The 20,250-nt window shown below is 43.0% G+C and overlaps 1 protein-coding gene across 1 annotated transcript in view; it reads left to right on the plus strand.

Moving 5' to 3' along the window:
• DNER (delta/notch like EGF repeat containing) overlaps positions 1-20,250 on the plus strand; it is a 317,674-nt gene that overhangs the window by 281,273 nt on the left and 16,151 nt on the right. Inside the window, exons 10-11 of the mRNA XM_047082312.1 lie at positions 9,615-9,728; positions 19,370-19,501. Coding sequence (XP_046938268.1) covers positions 9,615-9,728; positions 19,370-19,501 — 246 coding nt within the window. The remainder of the gene's footprint in view (positions 1-9,614; positions 9,729-19,369; positions 19,502-20,250) is intronic.

A 20,250-nucleotide genomic window follows, 5' to 3' on the forward strand; every position in this document is an offset into this window, starting at 1 on the left:
CCCGGAGGGTTTCCCAAACATATCTGAGGATTTAGATTCTCAAGAAAAGGATGCAGGTGTTGGGAACTTCGCACACAACAGGGTTAGAGGAGGGGTTTCTGAGGAGAACTGAATCAATGGCCAGCTGAGTTCAAAGGACCCCGGTTTACAAAGAGGAAATACATGCCGTGCATTACCTACATGTGACCTCATGAGGTGGGGGGCTCCATTGATCTCACAGAGGCTGGCTGTCCTCTACAACCACTGCAGTCGGGCTGAGCTGGCCCTTTATTTTCTGTGTGGCTGAGAGAGAATGGGCTCTATTCATCCCTGGAGAGCCTTGAAAACCCAAAACTGGGAGGCCTCCACCATGTGCCGTAGTAGACAGGGCCCCGTTGGCCGACCTGTCCAGCACCGGAGGGAAGTCCAATGGCATCTGGTTCTGACATCTTCTTCCTTCGTCCTCCTGGCCAGTACGAGGAGCCTGTCCCAACCCCTCAAAAAGGGAAGATAATCTAGGAAATACAAATGAAATTGCCACAGCAGCCAACAGCTCTAACCACTCAGGAGAGGAAGTGAGAAAAGTGCTGTATGCTACTCAAACTTGACTCTGGATCTGGAAAACACAAAGGAGGAACTAGTTCATGGTAGAAGTGAAAATAGGAGGAAAAGGAAATCGTGACCGACAAGGTAGGACATGTGGAGAGGCGCTCTAGGCGATCTGTTTCTGTCTGAATGGCGGACGCTCCAGAAGAAGAAGGAACACATGGAAATAAAACCAGAATCCACGAATTGCTAGAAGGAGAAGTCTGCGACCTGGAGAAAACTGAAGTTTTTGTATAGAATGAAGGAGCTCACAGAGGGCCGGAGGGATTAGTGAAGGAGGTGGTATGCAATTTGAGATTTCCTGTTAAAATTTCTAAATCTGAGGAGGGACAGAATATTTTTTATGAAAGTCTTCACAGGGAGTACAGGTTACATACAAAAGAAAGAGAATCCAGTCCACACTGGCCTACCCTTCTCTCTAATGAAAGCAAACAATCATGTAGCAGTGTTTCAGGCTGCCCAATGGAAAGGACCGGCAGTTGTAGGATCCTTTACGTTTGAGGACAACAGAAAGACATTGTGCACATTTAAGCATACGGAAAGCCTAACACAACACCATGTACCCTTTCCAAGAAAATTATTTTACCCTATCTATCTATCTATCTATCTATCTATCTGTCATCATTTTGAGAGAGAGTGAAGGAAGGTCGGAGAGAGAGAACCTCAAGCAGGCTTTGTGCTATGCAGGGCTCAATCCCACGACCCTGGGATCATGACCTGAGCTGATATCAAGAGTCAATGGACTGAGCCACCCAGGCGCCCCAAGAAAATTATTTTAGAAAGTATTCTCACTGAACTGGGACTAAATCAGAACACATGTAACTATATAGTTGGAGCTAGAGAATAGGAAGAAGAGGGTTGAACAGAATCCTTTAAATGCAGGGATAAACCTAAACAGAGGATATTAAAGTGATTGTGGCCGGTAATTTAATGGTGAAGAGAAATCTTTTGGAAAAAAGTATGTATAGCTGCTTTACTAATTAGTTCTGCATAAAGAATCACTACAAAGTAGTGGCTTGAAACGACACCCTTTTAGTATCTAACACTTTCATTGGTCCAGGCATGTTTTAGTGGATGGGAATCAAGGTATTGGCTGGACTCAGTTCTCATTGGAAGCTTGAATAGGAAAGAGTCAACCCCCCCATTCCCTCAGGTTGTTGGCAGAATTTGTATCCTTGTGACTGTAGAATTCATGACAGCTTGCTCCCTGAAAGCCAGCAATGAAAGGGAGATGAGAGCTTGTGCTGTTCCATGCCTCTAACTTCAGGAGAGGAGGCCTGCACCCTCCATTAAAAAACAACAACAACAAACAAACCCTGATTAGGTCAGGCCCACCTAGGATCAACACAAAGTTTAAGGACCTTAACTGCATCTTCAAAATCTCTTAAGTTTTGTCAGATGCTATCGGTTTGAAGCTCACATACAACGGAAGGGTATGACTCATTGGGGGTCACCTTAGAGTATGTCTATTATACCCATTCTTAAAGAAAAATTTAAATGACCACATTCAAGTTTCATATCATTTTAACTAAACCCATGAGTTGAAGGGGATGGGGATGGGAGGGATTGGAAGGCATACATATGTGTTAAGGGTCTCATTCCAGTGGGCAGATAAAGTGATCATCTAATTTGGGTATATTTGTGGAGACCTTTAGGTTTGAATTTAAATGAGACTCCTGAAGGCAAAGCCTAGCAGCATTAATGGTAGGACTTCTTTTGTTAATTTTTTTAATGTTTGTTTATTTTTGAGAGAGAGCGTGAGCAGGGAAGGGGCAGAGAGAGAGGGAGATCCAGAATCCAAAGCAGGCTCCAGGCTCCAAGCTGTAAGCACAGAGCCCACTGGGGGGCTCAAACCCACAAGCCATGAGATCATGACCTGAGCTGAAGTCAGATGCTTAACCGACTGAGCCACCCAAGAGCCCCTAAATGGTAGAACTTCTAAAGTAATAGTTGGGGGGCAGAGTGGTAGAAGGAACTAAAATAGAGGTAGAAGGGGCAAAGTCCTACCCTCCGATCCAGAGGAAGAGTGAGTCACAGGATCTTGTGCCTTTCTCTCTTTGGGGGATGGACATCTGTCCCTCTTCAGAAGCATTTCTTCAAATGTAGCATAAATTCAGAGAACTACCAGATGGGTGAATAGCGAGTGCTAATTAGTACTTGCCTCTGGAGTTAGAACTTAGGTGGGGGGGTGTTGGGAGAGGCTTGGGACTTTAACTTCCTACTTCACACATACATTTTTTTCAAGTGGTGATTTTTTTACTGTTTTATGTTAAAATCCAACTTAAATAAATTACTACAGCTTCCTAAAAAGAATGAGTGTAATGGGAGCTCAGGCAAGTATAGCCGAAGAACATTTTGATCAAGGAAAGCAGTGAGGGGAACCTTCTGCCAGATGTTTTATTTTCATTTATTTATTATGCCTACATTCACACGTTATGGGTACAAGAATGGACAGCTAACCAAAACTGAATAATGGCCCAGAAACCGTTGTCTAGAATAACGTATGGTTCTTCCAGAATTGCTATGAATGGGAAAGATTTTTTTTTTCATAAGTGGTGTGGGAGAAATTGGGCAGCCACACAGAAAAAAAAAAAGAAGCGTTTTTAAACTTCTTCATAAATGTGAATTGGAAGAAAAACACTTTTCATTGACTTTGTGTCCTCTGCTTCCTTCCCCCTTTTTTTCTCTTGATTTTACAAGCAAGTTACCCTAGAGTTGCTGTAGATGACACCTCCATTTGTAAACTTTTTATTCTTCTCGTCGTCCTCTTTAGTGTGGATTTTGTCCACACCACCCTGCAGTGACCCAGCCGAGGGCTTTTCAGTGAGACCCTGAAGCCTGCCCTTCTAGCTTCCGACTCCTGGTTCCTGCTTCTTTGCCCCATTGACCGCTGGGTCCCTTTTGAAACTCACTGTGCATTAGCTTCCTTCTGCAGCTCCGTTCCTGTTCCCTGACTCTGGTCCCCCTGCCCCCACTGAATCCTTGTCCTCGGGATGCCATGAATACCGTTGGTCCCCAGGGTTTCCTTCTTGTCCCCTTTGTCTGTCGGTCTGGTCTCCGACTGTGTGATACCTCCCTCCTTGAGTTCTTCCAACCTTGTCTCTGTATTTGCTGTGACAATTACGGTCAACCTTGTAGAAATTACCTCTTTTTTTTTTTTTAAGTTTATTTATTTATTTTGAGAGAGACAGAGAGAGCACCAGCAGGGGAGGGGTAGAGAGAGAGAGAATTCCAAGCAGGCTCTACACTGTCAGTGCAGAGCCTGACGTGGGGCTCGAACTCCCTTATCTTGAGATCATGACTTGAGCCAAAGTCAGGAGTCAGACACTTAACTGACTGAACCACCCAGGTGCCCAGAAATACCCTCTTTTTAACACTAAATCATAATTTCCTGAAAGGCAGTGACTACACCGGGACCTCCTCCTCCTCCTCCTCCTCCTCCTCCTCCTCCTCCTCCTCCCCCTCCTCCTCCCCCTCCTTCTCCTCCTCCTCCTCCTTCTCCTCCTCCTCCTCCTCCTTCTCCTTCTTCTTTTAAATTCTCTGTAACTCTTGATATAGTGGCTTGCACAAAGACAAATGCTCAATAGCCATCTTTACTTGAATTGAAATTGCCGCTTAACGCTCTAATTAAATAAAGGAAACCAATGTGAACATTTTCCCAGAAAATTTCTGTTGTGGATCATGATATTGTTAGAAGGAAAATTCATGGAGGGACTTGGAGTAACCTCTCTTCAGACATACCGAAATGCTCGTTCCCCCCTCCAAAATTAGCTCAGAGCTGGTTCGTGACTAGATGTGGAATACTTCGCTAGTGCTTACGACTTCTCAAGTTTCCCCCTATGCTGTCGATTTTTATTTTTTGCAGAACAAACTCGATGATCAACAATAGACTCATTTGGAATTTGGGGTGGCCAGCGCTAGGGAGAAAATATTTCAGGTTTTAATTATGAAAACACCGCAACAATAATAAAATTTTGGAAAAAAGAAAATTTAAAATTGCTCGTAGCTTTACAACAGAATATGAGACCAGTTATTACTGCTGTTGTTCCCATCCTTTTTAAATATCCATGTTTTTGTAGTACAACTGAGTTTACCTGCGATTTTATGTCATTCTGCTTATACCTTCCTTTTGGTCGTATATTTGATTTAGATATTGCCAGGAAGTCTTACTAGTTCTATTTAAAATTTTTTTTTAATGTTTTTACTTATTTTTGAGATAGAGAGAGAGACAGAGCATGAATGGGGGAGGGTCAGAGAGAGGGAGACACAGAATCCGAAACAGGCACCAGGCTCTGAGCTGTCAGCACAGAGCCCGACGCGGGGCTCGAACTCACGGACCGCGAGATCATGACCTGAGCCGAAGTCGGCCGTCCAACCGACTAAGCCACCCAGGCACCCCACTAGTTCTATTTTAAATGGCTATGTAGTATTCCTTGGGGGAATATTTATCCACTCCCTTGTTGCATCTGACGTGGGGCTGTTATAAATAATTCTGAAATGAACATCTTTATTCGTATAATTTTTTGTACTTTCTCAATTTTGGGTGGGGGGGGAGAATTGGGTTTCAGAAATGAGACCACTGGGTTATGGGTTCGATCACATTGTACCTAATCATTTATTTTAAAAGCCTACCGAAATTTATAATGGAAAAGTTGAGAACTCTTTCTTTGTTTGCCAGAATTATTCTTCCCATGTAACCAGTGAACAAGAATTTCTCAATGTTTTGTGTATGTAGCTTTTCTCAAGAAGTGGGATAGATACAAAAATGTATAAGTCAGGGTTTCTTCCTTTTTTAGGCTATTATTTAAAAAAAAATTTTTAATGTTTATTTGTTTATGAGAGAGAGAGAGAGAGAGAGAGAGTGAGCAGAGGAGGGGCAGAGAGGGAAGGAGACACAGAATCGGAAGCAGGGTCCAGGCTCTGAGCTGTCAGCACAGAGCCTGATGCAGGGCTTAAACTCACAAACCGTGGGATCATGACCTGAGCTGAAGTCAGACGCTCAACCGACTGAGCCACCCAGGCCCACCTTTTAGGCTATTATTTAACCAGGGGAGCAGATGGAGACTGGCAGGCACAAGGAATAATGAGGCCAAGGTCAAGATGTCAATTGTAATTTCTGAAAGAGTTTAGAAACGGTTGGGTTCTGTGATGGTTGAAATACTGAAAAAATTTTTGTGGAGGAAATAAGTTTGAATAAAATAAGATGATGTCTTAAAAAGAAACATGATGTTCAGAGAACACTTAGAGTTCATTTTCTTTACCTGGCTTAATTTTCCTGGAGACAAAATAGTGACTTTCAGTTCTCAAAATATTAATCATGGCTAAATTGTGATGGCAACAAAGCTTTATAACGGGCGCACCACTCTTTGAATTTTTGCTCGTTTTAGTTCTAAAATTAACTTCTATACAGAGCCCTGTTGGAATAGAGGTCTTTTCAGAAACATTGCCTCTCTATCCCTTAATATGAAAAGTATGAATTTTTATTAGTTTTGACTGAATTACAGTTTATTTTTGCTTGAGACTAAACACAAGTTTCGTAATAGTGCGTGCTACATCCCTTGCCAATGGGTGATGCATGTGTCGCTCCACAGACTTAATTTGAAGCGTGGACCTGGTTTTCCCTGACAAAATAGGGTGTTTTTGAGGCAGATTTGGAATGACTTCGCACTCCTCTGGCAATCTTCACCTGTGTGTCAGCCAAAGTACACTGACTGTCGCCCCTCCTGACGGGACAGGATTCTGGTGATACGTCCAGAATTTCTTCCACGCATTAAATTATGGCGTCTGCTCTAAAGGACCTCAGAGGTTGGTGGGGGAAATCAGGAGCACAGATAAGTCATGCCCTAACACAGTCAACTCTCTAACAGTGCGGATCTCAGCATGCTCTCAGTGCACAATGGCGGAGAAATGGAGCTCCGTCTCACAAGAGTCAGGTTCAGCTTTCCAGAGAGGTGGCGTTTGAGTCAGACTCTGACAGATAGAATGTGCCGGTGAGGAACAGCCTGGGCAGAGGTGAAGGAAGGCGTCCTTGTCAGAGGGGACAGACGCCCAGCCTTCAGTGTGCCGCCAGGGCTCAGGGCCCCTGGGGAAGGCAGCAAGGTGGGGCCCGGGGTGCCTGAGGGGGAGGGTTAGAGGAGAGCCACCTTGGCACATGAGTGGCGTTCGTGACTGTCTGTTCTCTGCATTCAAGGTTTCTAGCTCGTGGTTGTTCAGTTCTCATTGACAAGCTGAGCAGTATGACAGATATTTTTTATATTAGGATTAGCAAGGCTGAGAGTGTAGAAATGTGAGTAACCAAGTACTCACTGGGGACTTTTAAGACCATCTTGCTTCAGAGTCATTGTGTTTCTGTGAAGATAAGCGTTTGTCCGATCTTGTTGCCAGAAAGCTCTCAATGGATCTCAAGTGACCCAGTATCTTTTGAAAAAGAGAAACAAGGGGAAAAAATTATTGCCAAAAAGCAAGAAGACCTCCAAAAGATGAAAATTGCTATTTTCCTGGGTGTTTTCATCAAATCCGTCTTATTGAAGTCTTTTAAGTTTAATGTGTTTAAATATTTAGCCTCGAGGGATACCTGGGTGCCTCAGTTGGTTAAGCGTCAGACTTCAGCTCAGGTCATGATCTCACTGTTTGTGGGTTCAGGCCCCATGTTGGGCTCTGTGCTGACAGCTCAGAGCCTGGAGCCTGCTTCGGATTCTGTGTCTCCCTGTGTCTCTGCCCCTCCCCTGCTCGCACTGCCTTTCTCTCTCTCTCAAAAATAAGTAAGTAAACATTTTTTAAAGATTTTAAATATTTAGCCTCGAATTTGCTTCTTAGCCTCATTTGAAAAATGTGGTACTCTGTGTGTGAATATATTCATCGTATTAATATTACACAGTCTTGATTGGCCAGTGTGTTACTAGAAACTCAGTAAAGATCATCCTTGATTGCTCTTACTTGAGATCTAATGGACATCTTTTTAGATTCCAGACATGCCTGAACTTTGGTTATGGCTGTATTTCCCATGACACTTGAAAGCCTTTTTTGTCACCTGGTTTCCATTGATCAGCCACATGGGACCTTGAAAATATGTGGATCTTTGTTTTTTGATAAACACTTTGAAGCAGAAAAGACTGTTTTGTATTTTATTCTTTTGGTTGGGTCCATGCTACTTGGGAATCAGTGGGATAACAGAGATAGAAACTACTGGGTGAAAAGGCCATACACACCCAAGTGAGGAAGAATTGACAGTTTTATGCATATCTTTACATTAGCTTGATTTCGTATATTACCTGGGTTGGTTAAGGACAGTGAAAGTCAAGGAGGCTCGTTCCTGTCACTAGAGACAGGGAGGGAACTAGGATAGGGCTTTGGGGGGTCACGTCCCACCAGGCCCGACGCAGTGGGATTCAGGTGGTGGTTACGGGGAGAAAAGCCAGACAATGGTCTGAGAGGCACTTCAGGAAAATATCTGGCAGAATATTTTTCAGGGGTTGGATATGAGGGGCAAAGGATAAAGTGGAATGAAAAGCCATCCATTCTAAATGCTTTGCCAGGCTCCAGTAAGTTATTAGTATGAATACAGATGGGCCAGTTCTGTTTCTGTTTTCTCTTACACTTTTTTCCTCTTCTTGAGCCCGACTTCATAAGACAAATGAAAAAGAAATGATAGAAATCCCAGCGAGAATAATTTCAGTGACTAAATCATGAGTCATTGGGCGTGGCAGTCCTTTGCACGATAATGAGCTAAGTAATGAAGTGGAGAGAAAATTAAGTAAATTCTGTTCAGTTACTGTTAGCTTTATGCTTGCTTTTCACGAGGCTGTCAGGAAGGGTGAGCGTACCGTTGTGTGCATTCTTGCACAGAATATAATGTGACCTGCCTTCCCCTCGAAAGGGCAGGGGATGAGAGAGGGAGAGATCAATCCATTCACCCATCTTGGCATTCCAGTGAAACCACAGCAAAAAAAAAAAAAAAAAAAAAAAAAACCTCACCCTTCAAAGTGTTGGGTTTTTAAAGTTTTTAAATAAAGTTATGAAATAATACATGGTCATTGAAAAAAAACTCCAACAATATAGAACTCCCTGTTGTGAAAGCCAAAAATAATTCAGTGCCTCACTCCTACTTTTGTATACATACATGCATACGCAGGCTTTTTTTTTGCACCCGTGGGAAACGGCTTTTGCTATAAAGACTTTTGAAGTGCCTACTTGTCGTGAAATGGGCTCCATAGAATTTTGTACGTTTGCACGGCCAGTCTGAGCTCACTCCCAGCAAACTACTTAGCAAGCACAGACACAGATCCAGATCTCTGGTGGTTGCAAATCCCAGCTGCCTCTCTGACCAGCCTCGTGACCTTGCATTCTTTCCTCAGTTTCTTCATCTGCAAAAAGGGAGAATAAGGCTATCTGCCTCCAAGTGTCGTTACAAAGATCAAATTAGACGCAAAGCCCAGTGTGAGGGCCTGGGACGTAGCTTGTGCACAACACATGTTCACTTCGGTACACAGTGATCCAATTTAGTCTTTTGAATGAGTTCTAAGTACCAAGTGGCTCCCTCTCTATCGTGCAGTTTCCCCAAAGTAGAAACAGTGCTCATTTCAATATCTGACCCCACATCTGCACGTTCAGAATGCTGCTTGCCAATTAGATCGATACCTTATAAAGGATGTCTGGCGATTTTCTGTTCCTTTTGGAGACTTAAAAACATGTCACTGATAAATTTTATCTTTCAGGGTTTTATCTTTCTGTTTGCTAGGCTTTGGGACTTGTGGTCAGAGAAAGTACAGGTAAATGACTATGGTAGGACCTAAAAGCAGAGAATGAATTTGCTGTGTTCTCGTAAGGCGTGGCCTCACAACAAACTAGCCAAGAGGGGACACATGCCAGCGTGCGCACACACACTTGCACACGCGGACTTGCACACACACGTGCGCCTCTGGGAACCTGCCTTCGTATAGTTCCAGGCTGTTCAGACACCTTGCTTTCAATGGCCACGGGGGCTGGAGATTCATTAACAAGTTACCCCTTTTGTGTCTGTTTCTCCGCAGGAATCCACTGCGAGTCTTACAAGGACCCCTGTGCTAATGTCAGCTGTCTGAATGGAGGCACCTGTGACAGTGAGGGCCTGAATGGTACATGTGTCTGCGCACCAGGGTTTACAGGCAAGTGATCCGGGAACTGGGTTTTAAAATTTGCCCCCAAATCCCTAAGATTGCAGCTGTTAAAAAAAAAAAAAACACCCCAAACTCAGAATTCTCTGTGCATACATTATTGCAAAAATATGGACACCGCTGCAAAATGTAACCAGGCGGTGCTTGGATGAAAATCTACTTGAAAACAGTTGACCGCGTCGTCACTAAATGAGGCTCTTCGGGATTCAGCATTTGCTACAGAGACTTGCTGAGATTGCCATTGCTAAACATTTCCAGAGCTGCAGCTTTGAAACATGAGAAATAAGCCATTACACCAATGCCTGAGAAAGTGTTAAGTGTTCCGGGGAAGTGTTCATGGGAAGAAGGGGAAAGGAAGAATCAATTTGTCTTTTATGGAAATTGCATTCAGCTACCATGTTTCTTTTTCCTGAAAGATACACCAGTTTGGGGATTTTGAAAAATGAAGGGAGGTGGTGGTGGGGTGGGCAAGGAGGGGGAAAGCCTCCAGCATCAGGGGCGATTATTGGTGAAGGTACAGACGCTGTAAGTGTGGGGAGCAGGGAGAGAAAGCCGTCAAGAGCAAAGCATGTTGGGAGGGCAGGGGGTGGGGCTGGGTGCAAGAGAAACACCTCACTGAGCTGTGAGCAGGAAGAGCCACTTCGAGAGTTGGGAGCCTTTCTCAGTCACCCCCTGCCTCATGGGCTTCAGGGAGTTTTTGAGTCCCTGAAATTGGGTGTGAAACACTGTATGTATGTGTGTATGTTGAGAGAAGACTTTCACGTTTTTACCAGATTCTCAAAAGGAACTGTGAATCACTAGGGTAGAAAAGGTTCCATCCTTTGCTTGTCCATTGGAACCCAAGAGTCCTGAAATGTAGAGTGTAGGACAAGTCTGTGTTTTCAGAGCTTTCCCAACCAACAGAAACATCCAGGTCACTCTGGTTTGCACGTTGGGAAAGGTTGACCTATAAGGTGCCTGTAGAAGAAGGTAGGTCCTTAAGCTGCAGGAAAGCACGTGTTCTCATTGGCTGGAGAGTGTCTTGTCATGCTCCCCTGTCCCCTGCTGAGCCACTGTGGCCACCTCCCCAACCCTGGAGAATTTCACAGACCACGGGCGGGCTCCCATTCCATCCCTGGGGAGCCTCTTTTGTGCTTCTGGGGAAGATGCCAGCAGTCAAGATGTGGGAGAAGCAACTTCTGATCTTCCTTCTATTTATCTGTGTCACATCCTGTGTTTTCCTTTTGGGTTTTCCTGGGACTGAGAAGTGGGCTCATTCCAGAAAATGATTCGCAGATGGTTTTGTTTTGCTGACTGGTTTATAAACACACACAGACATTTATACTCATCAATGGATGCAAAAATAATATTGGGGAAGCATTCTGGGTTTTTTTCCAGACATTTTTATCTCACAAATAATAAAAAGCATGGAGGAAAGATTAGAAAATACAGGACTGTAGGAAAAAACACTTAACACTGCCCTGCTTGGAGATAACCATTGTTAATATCTTAATACATATATCCAGAGATTTTCCTGAAGGTCTGTGCATATAACAGATAGTGTATAGTGTATATGCATATATATTTGAATGTAAAAGGAATCATGTTGCTCATACTATATTATAACCAACTTCTCGCTTAAAAATAAATGTAAATCATAAATCTGTTTCCACCTGAAGAAATATCCTTCTGTCTTATCACTTCTAATGGCTGCCCTCTAGCCCGTTACATAAAATGTTGGTTTTTTTCTAACTCATCACCAATTCAGCTCTTGGGGAGTTGAGAACTTCTCTATTATAAACAGCATTGCAATGAGAATCCATGTATGTAGTTCTTTGTGTACTTGCCTGATTATTTCTTTGAGCTAATTTCCCAGATATGGAGTCCCAGGGCCCAGCAGAATATGTACATATTTCCATATTGCTCTTCAGAAAAAGCGTACCAAATTCACGCCTACCAAGAGTATACAGGAATATCTATTTTCTTGTCTTCACACATATACTGAGAATTGTCATTCTGTGGCCCAAAATGCCATTTAAGTGTTGTCTTAATTTTCAGGTCTTTGATTCATAATGAAATTGAATACCATTTAATACTTCTAAATGATCATTTGTGTTTCTTCTTTTACAAACTCCCTATTCATACCTTTCTTTGCTTTTCTACCAGATGATTTATGTAAATCCTCCTTCCTTCCTCCCTCCCTCCCTCCCTCCTTCTTTCCTTCCTTAATTTCTTTTACTTTAAGTATTTATTTTAATTCCAGTTAGTTAACATCTATGTTAATCTTTATTCTTAATTTGCAATAGCCCTTTATAATAAGTATATGACATTTTATATTCCATAGGGTGCAAGTATTTTTCTACTGCCATTTGTCTTTTAAATATATAAAAAGTGCTTTGTTTTCATACACCATATTTTATTTTCATACCATTAAATCTCGATATTTTCCTTCGCTTTCTTTTCTCCTGTTCTTTCATGTTACAAAGACCCACCCGTCAAGATCTTATAAACATTCTCCTATATTATCCTAATAGCGTACGAGTTAATTCTGTGCCTGCAAATCTTTAATCCATTTGTGATCTTATGGGAGACAAAATGCAATCTTTTCTCCAGAAAATGGAGCAAGTCTCCGACTGCCTAGTCAGCGCTCGCTCTTGGGTGTCTCTCAAAGGCACCTTGAGCTTATAGATATTCTTCTCCTTTCCTTCTTTAAATGTTGGCTACCTCATTAAGTGGTATTACCAGCACCTCAAGTTGTCCCGGCCAGAAACCAGGGAATCGTTTGGCACCCTCGTCCTCTTCTCCCTTTCCTGTGGCCAACCACCAAAGAATCCTAGAACCTCTTAGATCTCACTTCCCGGAGCTGACGCCAGGCTGCCTTCACCTCCTGCCCACACTAGCGCGGCCCCCCTAGCCGGTCTCCCCACGCCCCTTTACCTTCACCCCTAACACATCCTCCACACTGTGGAGATCTCGTGAAATGAAAATCTAATCCCTTGCTGCCCGCTTATACGTTGCCTGTTGGCATTTCATTGGTTTGTAGAAAAAGATCAGAGCCCTCAGTGTGATTGCCAAGGACCCCGCAGTCTGGCACCATCCGGCGCTTCCCGCCCTGCCCTCGTTGGTTCCCGAACACCGCGTCAGGGGCTTCTCAGCAGCGTCCTTCCCTCCGTCTCCTGCCTCCTGGTCTCCTCTGCTCCCCACCCCCTCCCTCCGACCCCTAGGACTTCTTCACCGTACTCGCCCCGATCACAGGGAGCGGTGGGACCCTTCCGTGAAGCAGTCTCCGGCGTCACTCCAGTTGGTCTTTGGAAACAACGAATGTCTATTTCTGTTCAGCCTGTTAAGCCAGAACCCTGTTCTGGCTGCAGAGGACCACAGGATGGTTCCCAAAGTTGTTTGGAGAGCTGTGCTGTTAATATGTTTTACAGGACACTCGTCCCATGAGATGCTTCTTGGAAAAAGCATCGGTGGCCAAATTTGGGACATGGTACATGCTGTGTGGAGATTCATAAAGGGTGTCTGGGAACCACAGGCTCTAAGAGGTCTTACAGTACAGAATCTTATTTACCTTTGTTTATCATAGCGCCTTCCCTCCCCCTTAAAAAGAACTGCCTGCCCTCTTGGACTTGCTACCCCAGAACCAAATACTCTTTCATTTTAGCAAAACTTACTCTCGAGCTCAAAAGCTCCCTAATGGACTGAGTGCAGTGAAGTAGGCCAGTCCTTGTATAATTAAACATACAAGGCAGTGTCACATTTATCTTGGGAAGTTGGTGGTTCGGGTTTATTTTGCTCTTTTCTCTCTAGGTTGTTTTTGGGTGGGACCTTAGATTATTGATTCGAGGCCCCTCCTCATTTCTAATGTGTGTATTTAATGCCATAAATTCTCCTGCCAACAGTTCTTTGGCTGTGTCCCACAAATTTTATGTCCTATTTCATTGTCATTTAATTTGGTTTAGGTGCCTTTAGATTTTCTCTGTCATCCGTGGAGTATTTGTAAGTGTGTTAAGTAGTTGGGGCTTTTCTTCCCACACACTTTTGGGCACTTCTGGGTTGCTGGCTTCTCCGGCATCCAGTCTGGAGGATATGAAGCCGAAAGAAAGCTCGGGAGCTCACTGCCATGTTGTTCCTTGGGTCCTGAGTTTCCCAGCCCTTCTGTCTCCTGGCTCCTCAGGGTCTCCTCATGTTTGTTTTCTATATCATGTTAAGGGTTTTTGCTTGTACTTCGTTGGAGGAGTAGAAAAAATGTTTTTGCTTCACCATTTTGGAAAAAGTCTCATCCTGGCTGTTTTTAGAATTTTTCCTTGATTACTGGCATTAAACAAATTGACCGCGATGTTCCTTGGTGTGATTTTTTTTTTTTTTTTTAAAGCAGGCTCCACACCCAACATGGGGCTTGAACTCATGACCCTGAGATCAAAAGCCACATGCCATACTGGCTGAGCCAGCCAGGCACCCCCTTAATGTGATTTTGTTGGTATTTATCCTGCTTGGGGTTTGTTGTAATTCTTGGGTCTGTGGTTTTATACTTTCATCAAATTTGGAAAATTTTTTAGCCATTCCACCAAATATTATTTTCTGCCTCACTCCCCTTTCCTGGGACTCCAGTTACATCTGTTAGACTACTTAACATTGTACAGTAGGTCGCTGAGTCTCTGTTCAGTTTAACATAATTTTTTTTTCCCTGAGCTGCAGTGTGTTTAGCTTCTGTTGCTGTTGTGAAGTATACTGGTTCACTCTGCAGAGTCTAAATTACTATGAAAACCATTCAGTTTTGTTTTTAAGTTCAAATATTGTATTTTTCATATCTAGAAGTTCCATTTTGTTCTTTTCTATATCTTTCATTTTTGTCCTCATTTCGTTCGTGTTTTCTGTCTTGAGCAAATCCCGTGTTTACTCACTGTCATCTATTATTTCTGCATCTGCGTCTCTGGATTGATACGTCTTCTGGTTACGGGTCACGTATTCCTATTTCTTGGCACAGCTAGTGGTCGTTGTGTGGATGGATGGTCTTTGTGAGTTAAAGTGAGTGACTGGGTTTATTGTGTTTCTTTTTTATGTGCTGACCTTTTTCTCTGGCAGGTAGGTAAGTTACTTGCTGGCCTGATGGATCCTTTCAAGTGTTTTGTTTTTTATTTTATTTTGGGGAAGTCGATCTGCGGTCGCCATTTCTCTAGGGATAGTTGCGCCCTAGTACTGAGGTGTGACCGTTCCCTCACTGAAGCACTGGGTGATGGGTGAAATACCTGCCTTCTGACTTGTGAGACTTTGAACACTTACTTCCCAGTCCTCCGTGGGCTCTGGGAACTGTTCGTCTTTCATCTCGTTTGCTGGGCCTGTGGAGCTCCAACCTACTCACGCACAGTACTTAGCAGCACACTCGAGGGGACGCGGCGTATTTCTGATGTTCTTTTTCTGACTGGCTCTGTCTTCTTTGGAGTCTGTCCTACAAATGGCAGCTACCTTGTCCTCCACAAACTCTGGTTCTCCTCAGTTCAGTGGAACACTGTGTTCTAAATGGGCTCCAGGCAGAAAGCCAGGACGATTCTGGTACTCAGCTGGTTTGTTGGCCTTCTCTCGCAGTCACAGTCCTGCCCTGCCTGTTGTCTAATGTGTTAAAGTGTTTTTCCTGAAATATGTATGTTTCATCCACTTTACAGCGGAAGGCCAAGAGAGGCTTCAGTTACCCCATCGTGGCAGAAGAAGTTCCAAATAATTTTTATTTGTTTTATTTAACTTTTTATAAGATTATTCATTCATTTTGAGAGAGAACAGGGACAGCACAAGTGGGGGAGAGGCAGAGAGAGAAAGAGAGAAAGAGAACTTGAAGCAGGCTCCATGCTGTCAGTGCAGAGCCCGACGCAGGGCTCGAACTCACGAAACCGTGAGATCATGACCTGAGCCAGAACCAAGAGCCGGACGCTTAAATGACTGAGCCACCCAGGCTACCCCAGATAATTTTTAATATTCATTTCATCTGGAATAAAATACCTGTGAAGCACAAAGGAGTTATAGTTAAAGTACCCAGACCAGTGCCTGGCACACAGTAGCTCTATATTTAGTACTAGGTATTTCACAGTAGCTCTGTATTTAATACTAGGTATTATGATTATAATAATTTTTATTGATCTGATTCTGTGTGGGCTGTATTAATCTAAGGGTTTACTGGTAGCAGTGACTTTTTTTTCTTTCACTTTAATTTATCTGAGTAAAGCATACAGAATTAAACAGTACACTTGTAACTTTGCATAAATACTATCAAATCTGATGCCTGCTGTAGACTGCCTCTTAGAAAGTAGTAGATTGGAAAGCAATTGTAAAAGACTTAAAGTTCAGACTATGATTTCCAGCTTTAGTCAAGTAGAAATTTCATTATGTATTCTCTTTACAAATGTTATTCAAGCACAACAGTGATTTAAAAGTAATTGATTTTTCCTCAACTCAAATAAAAAAAAAAAAAGTAAGCGAGTCAACAAAAAAGTCATCTGGCTCAAGCCAGCAAAAGCATAAAGATTTATTAAGTCAACTATGAGTAAGGAAAGGTTATAGAATATACTAAGAGCTCTTCTAATATAAGTCAGAATGCATATTGCTTCAATGGAATGGTGGGGTGGTGATGTGCATATAAAAACATAATACTCTTACTATGGGGAAATAGAAATGATTTACATACAAATGAATATATATACACCAAAGTTGCTCTCTGTAATTCATAATGAATCTTCAAATACTTTGCTTAAGACTAGCATCAGAAAGCATGATCATTGTAAGGCAGAGAAGAGCAGTCATGTTTGGGAGTCTTCCTTGACTCCCAAAAATTTTTCTCGAGGGGCTCCATCATCAAAATCACCCCACATTCCTACTGCCAGCCTATGACATGGTGAAGGCCTCCAGCTGAGAGCCAGGTGGGGGGAGAGCTGATTGAACTAGAAGCACGGGTGCATCAGTCTGTAAGATAGGCCATTGGAGTAATCTAAAGATATCTGCGCAAGATGTGTCCCTCCAGGGTTTGGCCAGAACACATATGCTGTGAAAGTAGCTGCTGGCTATTTGGGCCCTAGACTGGAATGGAGTTTATATCATTAGCTAGTATCATGTAATCCCCAGTTTGGCTCTGAGGACACTGGGGTGAAGAAATCCAGACTGGGATAGGCTTGAGATTCTTTCTGGGGCCCAGTCCTTTGGATCCTGGGTCTTAGATATTTCATTGATATCTAACAGTTCGTTCTATTTTCCCCTGCCATTCTCTACTCCTGTCCAATCCTTCCAATCTAGTGGGTCCCAGGAGGAGACTAATCTAGGGATCTTGGACCTCTCCCAACTACATTAACGCCCCCTGGAGATTCAAGAACCAATACATGCATCAGGACTAGTCTGGATTTGGCATTTACCTCCCTGGTCCAAAAAGCTCTGGACCCGAGGAAGAACGGATGGACCAGACTAGCTCTAGGACTTCCCAGAATTTAGGGGATTGGAAGGGTTTGGCACTGACATTGGACTTGTGGAGTGGAGTGGAGCTTTTGAGTTTTGCGACGTGGTAAAAGCATGAAGCCGGGCTGTTTCTGCAGCTACAGCTGCAAAGGTAACAGAGCTAAAGACAGCTATTGTCTAATAAATACCTCAATTAAGCTTGTCTTCCTAAATGGTGGGAAAGTAATACTGAGGTATATATTTGTGAAAGCCTTTGATCTAATCCTTTTAATGTTTCCCAGCACGTTCTTGTTTATGTGTCTCCTCAACTAGCCTACCATGTAATGCCGGTTGTAATCGTTCAGTCTGTGCCCCTTTCCACCCAGAGCGATTGCCCCATTAATAGAAAGACAACCTTTGAAATAGGTTAGTGAGAGGCAATCAATTTCATGTCTTTCCTATTGATGTAAATGACTGTATTTATTGCAGGAAACAAATTCACTTAGACACTACTGAATTATAATCAACCTAGCAGGGCCTTGAAGTAGTAAATGTTTTATTCGACAGATTTTACTTATTTAAAAATAAAACCGTCAGATGCCAGGTAAGAAGCAAGTGTGAAATGAAACAGACATGACATATTTCAATGTGAGATTCCTCCTCTGAAATGGGCCGGGAGTGACATACGGTGGATTTATAAATGCGAGGTAAACCGGTAGCAGATAGAAGAGTAATACTAATTAAGTAAGCCTGGAAGTAATTACCCAAGTGTACATTGAAACATTGCCTTTGAAAACGGACAAAATATTTGATTTTGCTCCTTTGCTCTACTCTATGACTGTAGCAGTGCTACAGGGTTTTTTTTTTTTTTTTCTTAATTGGTTTTGTTTTTTTGACTACCATTTTTTTTGAAATTTTTAATGTTTATTTATTTTTGAGATAGAGACAGGGCATGAACAGGGGAGGGGCAGAGAGAGAGAGGGAGACACAGAGTCCGAAGCAGGCTCCAGGCTCCGAGCTGGCAGCACAGAGCCCGATGCAGGACTCGAACTCATGGACCGTGAGATCATGATCTAAGCCAAAGTCAGATGCTTAACGGACTAAGCCACCCAGACGCCCCTGACTACCACGTTTTACATGTACCTAAGCAAATAGAGATACGTTTTGAAATTTTCTTTTTCTCATTTCCAAACTTTTAAGAAAGGTTGCCTCAATTGGAAGTATCCCCTTCCATTCATCTGATGAGATGCCTTTCAGTCTGAAACGCATACCCATTTTGTATTGACTTGTAGTATAGCTTAAAATCAGTGACGATGGCTTTGTTTGTGTAACTTGTGATAACAAGCTATTTCCTGTAAGCTGGTGTTTGGACCAGTGACATCAGCCCATGTTCTGGTTTGTTGGTTTAAACCAAGCTCTCGCTAATGGGGTCAAGGATGTCCCAAAGTATCTGGTCTGGGCAGGGTCAGGAGCTCCAGATCACGTTTTTCATTATGAGGGGAAAGGCAGACTGGAATGAACGTGGCTTTCCTGGGGCCACATTTCCCGGAGAAGATTGTGTCAGAGGTAGGCTAAAGTGGACCTCAGAACTGTCTTTTCTTAAAGGGGGAGCTGATGTTCATCTTGTGCATTTCAATCATTCCCAGAAACACAGCCAGGGATTTGGAAAGTGAAGTGAGTTTTCATAAATGACTTTGGCTAGGCACACAGCTGTGCCCTAGAACTATCCAGAAAATAGTCACGTGTCCATACTCACACTCTCAAACACTTGGCTACAAAAAAAAAAAAAAAAAAAAAAAGAAAGAAAGAAAGAAATCATAACTGTGAGTTTTCGGCTTTCTGGAGTTTCAGAAAAATAAATAAGAAGAGTCAGCTGATGAAATTCAAAATAAAATAGACTTCTTAAATAAAATCAGGAACCTCAGTCCACTTTTCCAGTAAACCTCAAAAGGTGTATTCAGAGATGAGAATCAACCTCAGTTAACTATTTGACTACAGGAGATTCTTTCTACCAGTGCTATTTTCTTTTCTTTCTTTTTTTTTTTTTTTACTCTTATTTAAGCAGAAGGTCCCTTGTCTGGAATTTGGGGACGATTCTGCACTTTATATACACGGCAAACTGGGCTCCATTGCTGGAGACCATGGTCCCAGCCTCAGATCTCCGCTTTGCCAGAGAAGGGATGTGACAGAGTTGGTAGTGTAGCCAGCTGTCCCACTGCTACTTTTCTTTCCCTCCGTAGGTGAAGAGTGTGACATCGACATAAATGAATGTGACAGTAACCCCTGCCACCATGCTGGCACTTGCCTGGACCAGCCCAACGGTTATACCTGCCACTGCCCACACGGCTGGGTGGGTGCAAACTGCGAGATCCGTAAGTATTTCTGCTGTTTTTAACATCACATTTTCATTTAGCACCAAGAGGATACTGACCGTGTCCAGGTGGCCTCCGTCACCCACAGATGAGCAGTGGGGCCAGAGGGCTGACGCCAGTCCCAGAGGAGTACCTTTGCTCATTGCTTTCTGTCCCTCCCCCTTCCTTCCTGAGCCTGAATCCAGCCTTTCCACTGGGATACGAATGTGCAGATGTCATCCAAAGTTCACTGCTGCTCAGACAGCCAAAAATGTGCCTAACTGAGAAGCATTCGAATCGTATCAGAAAACAGAGGCTTTGTGTTAAAAACATGAAAAAGCACACAGAATATAAATTCACTTTGCATTTATGTCTTCAAGTGTCTTCAAACGTATTAGGTTCCTTCGGTTGCCTGGAGAATAGTCCAGTGAGGATGAGGGTAAAAGAAAACCCGAAAAAATATTTTGAGCTGCTGAGAGCAAATTGTTCTCTAAAGATGAGCTCCCAGAAGTTTGAAAATGTCATAATCAAGATATGTATTAAAATAATGTATCTGCGGGACCCCCGGGTGGCTCAGTCAGTTAAGCATCCGACTCTTGATTTTGGCTCAGGTCATGATCTCGAGGCTTGTGAGTTCAAGCTGTGCATTGGGCTCTGTGCTGACAGCATAGAACCTGTTTAGGATGCTCTCTCTCCCTCTCTCTTTCTGCCCCTCCACTTGTATCTCTTTCTTAAATAGAAACATTAAAAAATTTTTTAAAAATAATGTG

This window comes from Lynx rufus, unplaced genomic scaffold, assembly GCF_022079265.1.
Source record: "Lynx rufus isolate CCGP_SWC_20201006 ecotype Redwood Valley unplaced genomic scaffold, mLynRuf1.p SCAF_2, whole genome shotgun sequence".
NCBI classification, from domain to species: domain Eukaryota; kingdom Metazoa; phylum Chordata; class Mammalia; order Carnivora; family Felidae; genus Lynx; species Lynx rufus.